Source organism: Geotrypetes seraphini, chromosome 18, assembly GCF_902459505.1.
Source record: "Geotrypetes seraphini chromosome 18, aGeoSer1.1, whole genome shotgun sequence".
Classification (NCBI taxonomy): domain Eukaryota; kingdom Metazoa; phylum Chordata; class Amphibia; order Gymnophiona; family Dermophiidae; genus Geotrypetes; species Geotrypetes seraphini.
The window spans coordinates 573067-580774 of NC_047101.1; the positions used below are offsets into that span (position 1 = coordinate 573067).

General features: G+C 37.9%; 1 protein-coding gene across 1 annotated transcript in view; it reads left to right on the forward strand.

The window, feature by feature from the left end:
- Positions 1-7708, forward strand: part of GFRA3 (GDNF family receptor alpha 3) — a 48993-nt gene that overhangs the window by 34376 nt on the left and 6909 nt on the right. Inside the window, exons 5-7 of the mRNA XM_033927475.1 lie at positions 3632-3741; positions 4266-4400; positions 7589-7704. Coding sequence (XP_033783366.1) covers positions 3632-3741; positions 4266-4400; positions 7589-7704 — 361 coding nt within the window. The remainder of the gene's footprint in view (positions 1-3631; positions 3742-4265; positions 4401-7588; positions 7705-7708) is intronic.

Sequence of the window (7708 nt, forward strand, 5' to 3'; positions counted from 1 at the left end):
TTCTTCAATATTTACCATTATTTTCTGATTTGAGATCCTCTGTGTTCATTCCACACTTTTTTGAACTCTGTCGCTGTTTTCATCTCCACCACCTCCCTCGGGAGCGCATTCCAGGCATCCACCACCCTCTCCATAAAGAAGAATTTCCTTACATTGCTCTTGAATCTACCACCCCTCAACCTCAAATTAATCTCATTGTAAGCTCTTCTGAGCAGGGACCATCTATTAGATGCCAAATTTACAGTGCTGCATATGCCTTTCAATACAATCCCTACTAGATGAAAATGTACCATTGATCACTAAAACTATTTCCTTTCGTAAAACATATAATCCTTGGTTTACAAATTAACTTTTACTACTCAAAAAACAATTACGTTCACTTGAAAGAAAATGGTGCAAAAACAAATCTCCTAATAACTTAAAAAACTATAAGGATCATGCAAACTACTACAAATCCAAAATCAATTCTGCAAAAAGTAAGTACTATTCTTCAAAAATTTTAAACACAAAAAATCCATCAATTCTTTACTCTATTCTAAAATCTATTTCTCCTATCTCACAAAAGCGTGATAACAAGACTGAAAATAATTTATCGGCTCAAGACCTTGCGGACTTTTTTTTGCAACAAAATCAGTAATATTCGGAATAAACTGAGCCATACTTCGTATAATGATATTTCTAATTCTCCTACAGAAGGACTGCTTCCTACTGCTAAATGTTCTACTTTCAAACTTCCTTCATGAGATAGAACATCTTTTTCAAAGAGTTAATTTAAAGGGATCTCGTTCAGAACTCATTCCTCCACTCATCCTAAAAAATTTTTTCTCATGTTTTGGTTTTTTTATACATTCTTTTATCACAAATAGTCTTGAATTTAGTTTAGTGCCTTCTTCTTGGAAAAATGCCATTATCCTGCCAATAATAAAAGATCACAAATCTAATTTGGATGATCCATCAAACTATCGCCCTATAGCTAATCTACCATTTCTAGCAAAACTGACGGAACGAATAGTATTTGAACAACTTTCTGATTTTGTAGAATCAACCAATGTTCTTCATCCAAATCAAACTGGATTTAGGAAAAATCATTCAACAGAATACTCATTGATTGGATTAACTACAAATATACATTATTATTTAGATCATCACAAGTCCATTATCCTTTTTTCGTTAGATTTGTCTGCCTCATTTGATACCGTTGATCACGAATTACTTCTCAAAAGATTGAAAGCCATTGGAATTTGCGATCAAATATTTGACTGGTTTAAATCATTTTTATCTAATCGTTCGTCGACAGTGACTTTTAATAATTCTAATTCTAAACCTTTTACTCTTAATTATGGTATCCCACAAGGATCCATTTTATCACCATTATTATTCAATATTTTCTTATCCCCCTTACTAACGTTATGTCAATCTATAGGATTTACTACTTTTAGTTACGCAGATGACATTCAAATTATTCATCCAATAGACCCAGAAAATAAAGAAGAATTACAACAAATTAATTTAAAACTAGAAAAAGTCCAACAATGGCTTACCTCTCATATGTTAGCCTTAAATATTCAAAAAACTAAAGCTTTACTATTTACTTGGAAGCAAGGAATTAATCTGTGTGCTCCTTTCATACTTGACAGTACGCCTATTGAGATTGTATCATCTTTAAAAATCCTTGGTGTCATTATTGACAATAACCTTTCCTACCATGATCACATAAATAATACTGTTAAGTCATGCTTCTTTAGACTTCGTTTAATCAGATCAATCTCAAAGTTCTTAGAACCAAAATCTTTAAATATCCTACTTCACTCTTTAATCATCTCTAAACTTGATTACTGCAATTCTCTACTGCTAAATATAACTCAAAAAGAAAAGAAACGTTTACAAATTATACAAAACACTGCCGTTAAGCTAATTTATAAAGGTAAAAAATATGATCACGTCACTCCCTTTCTGATTAAATCCCATTGGCTCCCCATTAATCATCGTATTACTTATAAAATCTTATTATTAACATTCAAAACTCTTGACACCAATGAACCCCAATTCATAAACAAAGTACTTATTCCATATAGTGCTTCACGTTCTCTACGATCAAACAATCATAAACTCTTAACGGTTCCCTCCTTAAAAGTTATTGGAACCCGCCGACAAGATATGTTCTCTGTATCAGCACCGCAACTTTGGAATTCATTACCTTTACAGTTAAGAAATGAAAATAACTTAAGCGATTTTAAAAAGAATTTAAAATGCTTTTTATTCAAGGATGCCTTTAACTTATAAATTATTTCTGAGCTCTCCCTCGTTCTCTTTTTTCTTTTCCATGCATCTTTTCTTAATTCCTTTTTTTTTTCTTGATATCTTTTTCATTATTGTATAAATTTATTAGTACATTTGTCATGAAATTTTTTTTTTTTTAAATTGTATTTATTGTATAAATTGTTAGTTTTTAATAACGTATATGTCATTTCCTATTTTAGTATTATGTTTAAATTTACATGTTACTTTTATATATTGTAATTCGCTTAGAAACAATTTAATTAAGCGATTAATCAAATATAAATAAAACTTGAAACTTATAGAAGTGATCAATTTTAGTAGTTTACCATATACTAGATGTAAGTAATTTTTCTGGCTCTACTGGGCTCACAATCTATGTTATGTACACATTGCCCTCCTGTCAGCTTCTCAAAGCAGCAACAATTTCTTAGGGGCCCTGTTATTAAGCTGTGTTAGGAATTAATGCGCCTTACAAAGAAAAAATGGAGTACCTTAGTGCATGCTCAGAATTCTGTGGTAACTTTGCAATTTTCCTGTATTAACTATGTGCTCATTGTTTTACGAGTAGGCATGTCGGAGGTGTAGCGTGGGTGTTCCTGCTAACTAGATAGTCCATGGATAGGTGTCAGTACGTGCTCCCACAGTAATTAAAATCATGAGCATGGGCTAATGGCAACATAAATGCAAAAAATAGAATTGGGATTTTTACAGCTGCAGTAAAAATGGCCTTAGCAGGTGGAAAATACCCACATAAGGGCACTCTAAGGCTTATTTGATCACAGCTTAGCAAAGGAACCCTTAATTCCTTGGTAAAGTTTTAGTAACCTCGTCTTTAACTACATTATTTCTATCAAGTTCCTACCTCCTCAGGGGCAGCTCAAGACAATCTGCTGCCCGAGGCGAGGGATGAGCTGGCCCCCGGTGGAACAACGGCTGCCCCATCTATTAGGCAAGACCGGGGCAGCTTCTTATATGGTAGTAGCTTCAGTAACACAGTAAATGACAGCAGTACCTCCTTTGAGGCCCAGGTCACCAATGTTTAAAGCAAAACAACAGATCCTGCCGGATAAACTCAAAGAACCATGTTTCTCGCCACACATACTTTAACCTGCTTTTCAGCAAAATCACAAACAACAAAGAGCAAAATGAGAAAGAAAAGCACCCCCTGAATCCTTTACCCTGACATATGGATTGGAGGGATATCCACATGCCTTAAGAGGCTTCTCCCTCAAAATCAGCCCTTTATAGCCCCACCTTAGAACAGATTTTACCAGTAGAGAGGGGTAGGAGTGATATCTGAACCAGAAATGAATGAACAAGGTTGTGAAGTGTGATACTCTCACTCTTACAGAGCTCGTTTGGCTGACTTCCAGGCATACTGCCAGTTCCTGACCACACCCCAGACCATCTCTTCATGTCAGCAAAATGGAAGTTGTCTGCGGTCTTACATGAGAATGATTGGTGAGGAATATTTCTATAGCTGTAGGGAATGGACTGTTGTTGCTATTTGGGTTTGTGCCCTGAATCGGCCACTGTTGAAAATAGGATACTGAGCTTGATGGACCTTTGGTCTGTCCCAGTATGGCAATTTGTATGTTCTTAAGGCATTGGGGTGGAGATCATTTAGTCTCATTACTCTTGTGTGAGCCTCTGTATAGTATTCAAAAAGACGTGTCTTAACGTGATATACTTCTATCATGTGATAATTAGTGAGAAGTTGAAAGAGAATCATTGTTTGAAAACTTACCCCCGGATTCTCTAACTGGTGCCCAGGATGGCAACTGCCACTGCTTAGAGAATGATTCATGGATGCATTTTCTTTCACACCTGTGCTACAATTTTATAAACTCAAGTAGGTGCATTATTTGCCTTTCTATAACAGGTGACAACGCATGCCTCCTGATTACAATGTGATTGGGATTACATTAGCCATCTAAGACCCAATGGCGCTCCCCTAATGACCTGTACTTGTCTTTTTTGTCTAGGTACTGTCATGACACCAAACTACACAGGCAATGCTAGTATGGAGGTGTCACTGTGGTGCAGCTGTAAAAGCAGCGGGAACAGGCAGGCCGAGTGTGAGAAGATCTTTAACATGTTCACAAACAACGTTTGCCTCAGTAAGTGCAGCCAGAGACACAATGTTAATGGCATCCAGGCTAAAATGATATCACGTCTGATAAGAAACCGCATCTCATTCTGAGACATTAAATATTTTATGATTATGAAAGCTTCCTTTCATATAAATGTTTAATGGTTTCATCACAGAGCTGCAGAACAGCCTTTACACACATGAACAGAATTTGAGAGATGTGTGCACTTCCAATGGCTGACTTTACAAGACACCTGTGTGAAAAGCCCCTCAAGCCACCATTCTTAATCCTATTTTATAAAGGCAAGCAGTTCCAGTAGCGCACAAATGCTGATGCCTATTTACACCTGCTGTAAAGTGTGTTTATGCAATGAATAGGCACGTAGTTTATAAAATGCAGTTGTAGCGTTGCAACACAACCTCCAATCCTTCAGCCTACATTCCCAGGCTGGGTGCATTAGTAAGATGGATCTAACATGTAAATTTCAAAGCAGCCCCAATGGGAAGCCAGAGTGAACCTTAGATCCCCCTCCCCCAGTCACTGAATCAACTGCAAAATGTGGAGGTGCTCCATCAACAGCATTGCAGTAATCCAGCCTGGCAGTTCCGAAGGACTAGATTGCTGATCCAAAATCGAGTTTTAGCTTCCTAATATGCAAACCCTGATTTCACATAGAGGAGCAAATTCTGTACATGGCACTGAAAACTCACTGAGTGCTAAGTTCCATTCCATAAATGCGCCCAGCGCTAGGATCCGTGCCTAGCTTTTAGCACTAATTGGTTTGTTACCAGATTAAATTGGGCACATGCAGTTAAAGAATCTAGAGGAGAGTGTTTAAGTCACAAATGGAATATCCAGGTTGGGACATTAACAATTTGCAGCCCCATGGACTCTTTGTAAAATACATATAGGGCAGCAGGGAAATACATCTGCATTTTCCTCGGTGCACTGGTTGCCAATGGAAGCAAGAATACTTTTCAAATTTGCTTGTATTTGCTATGTTATTTGGATTAGCTCCGCTCTATCTCCTCTCTCATTTTGATTGGTACCGTTCAACTAGGCCTACTCAGCGTACTGGTTTATTTACTTTTCCTAATCCCAAAAATTGCCATTATAAAAAATATTTTGATCGATCTTTGGCTTATCAAGCAGGTAAAGTTAGACGACCTGATTCAACAATCTGCATCTTATTGCACCTTTAGAAAATTGGTTCAAAAAATGTGTTACTTGATTGATGACTATGTCCTAGTTTCTTATTGTATTTTTCACTATTGAAATATTGCACTGCTTTTCTGTGTGCTTTGCATCATCACTGGAATGTCCAGTCCTCTTATTCTGTGAACCGCCTAGAACTTTTTTGGGTGTTGGTGGTATAGAAAAATAAGGTTATTAATATACCACCGGCGTCTGGCAATTTCTGCTACCTACATATGAAGTGATATGCACAAGGGTAGCACACTCCTCAGGCAATGTTTCCCATTTTTAAGGAGGTTTTAGTCATCCTTCTAAATTCCCAGCTGAAATGAGCAGTTTGCTAAATTTATGCATGCTTTGGATGAGACACAAGAGCTGACAGGGAGATTTTTGCAAATGTATGTCTATTGTGCCAAATTAGAAATCTCTGCATTTTCTTATACCACAGGAGACAACATTGACAGAAGCAATAAAGCCACTAAGTAACCCAGCAGTGATCTGGCCGTAGCAAATTGTTTTTCTTATTTCATTTGCTTAGACTTCATTTGTTTCTTTTGTATTTTATTAGTTTGTCAGTTTTCTGTCCTTGACGAAGCCTTCAAGGTGAAACGTGGCCACATCGGGATCTGTTTGTTTAATAAATTGCCTATTTTCTTTTGCTGTATGACCTGCTTATCTTTTGGTTAATGGAAAGATATAATAAAGAGGAAACATGCAATGAAGAGGGAACATATATATTGTTTCGGCCTAACTGAGGTGACATCAAAACTACCGGACTGGTGGGCACGACGGAACATTGGTCTGACCCAGCAGCGGCAATTCTTATGTTCTTATATAAATCGATCCAAATATAAGTCAAGACGGCCATTTTCCCCCCCATTTCTCCATGGAAGTCACCATACAACAAAAAATTCCGATTGTCATGTTATCTGAGCAATAGCAACACAAATTTCTACTACCAGGCACATTGTGAAATACCCTTTTTTTTTTCTTCACCACTAATAATGTACTCTTCCTCCCCTCCCCTCTCTTCTAACCTCACCATCACGTTTGTTACTGGCACATCCCCTCTTTCTCATAAGCATTTCTCCGATTCTTATTTTATCGGTATATTAAAAATGAATAAACTTGAAACTTACTTGTCTTCCTTCTGTTTCCAGGGCTCTTGTCTCTTTTCCCTCAAAATACAGTCTGTCGCTGACATATTGATTTTTCCTTTTTAGTTCTTTCCTTCCATTTTTTGCCTCTGTCCACTCAGATTTCACCCTACTCCTTTCTACTTTTCCTATCAACTTTGATCTTCTCTCACCCCCTGGCTCTTCCATTTCCCATCTTGCCCCTTCCCCAGCCTCCTAATCCCGTTTATCTTTCACCTAGTTCCCATTACCACATGTCTCTCCTCTGTACTAGTGCTGCCCGATCAGGGAAAAATTTTCAATTCGATTCACCCCTTTGAATCGATATTTTTTGATTCGATTTGCTTTTCAAGTTTAAACATTTTATTTAACCAAGGCAATATCATGTCAAAGATAGGAGCATCCAATCTATAATATAGTGTCTATGCAGCTTACATATTAGTGGCAATTCTCTGCCACCAATCCCAGTGTCTTCTCTTCACTGTGGCCCGCCGTCTCTGATAACTTCCTGTTTCCGCTGGGGCGGGCCACAGTGGAGAAAAGACACTGAGATCAGTGGCAGGAAATTGCCACTGCCACCCAGCAACCTTTACAGAAAATTAAAGGTAGATGGGGGGTGGGAGTGTAAAACATGGGAAAAATTGCGATTGGGGGGAGGATGGTGAAAGGTGCATTAGATGCTGGGAAGGGGAGAGGCAGAGAGGGCCGGCAGCATGATGTCGCTCCCTCAAAAGTGCCACTTGAAGCTGCTGCCTCAGTTGGAGTCATTATAGAGCCGCCCCTGTGAATAAGTGATATACAACATTATTAAGAGCAGAGGTAACTGTTAAGTCCTGTAGCCTGTGAGAGACCTAAGTGATTCCAATATTATTATTCTGTTTTCAGAACGTGCAATAGAGTCTCAGATGAGAATTAACAAGATGTTGCTGACTGACCTCACATCCTCCCACATCTTCCCACAGAATGTTCCAGGTGTCTCCATTTCTGCAATTCTGGACAAGGTGA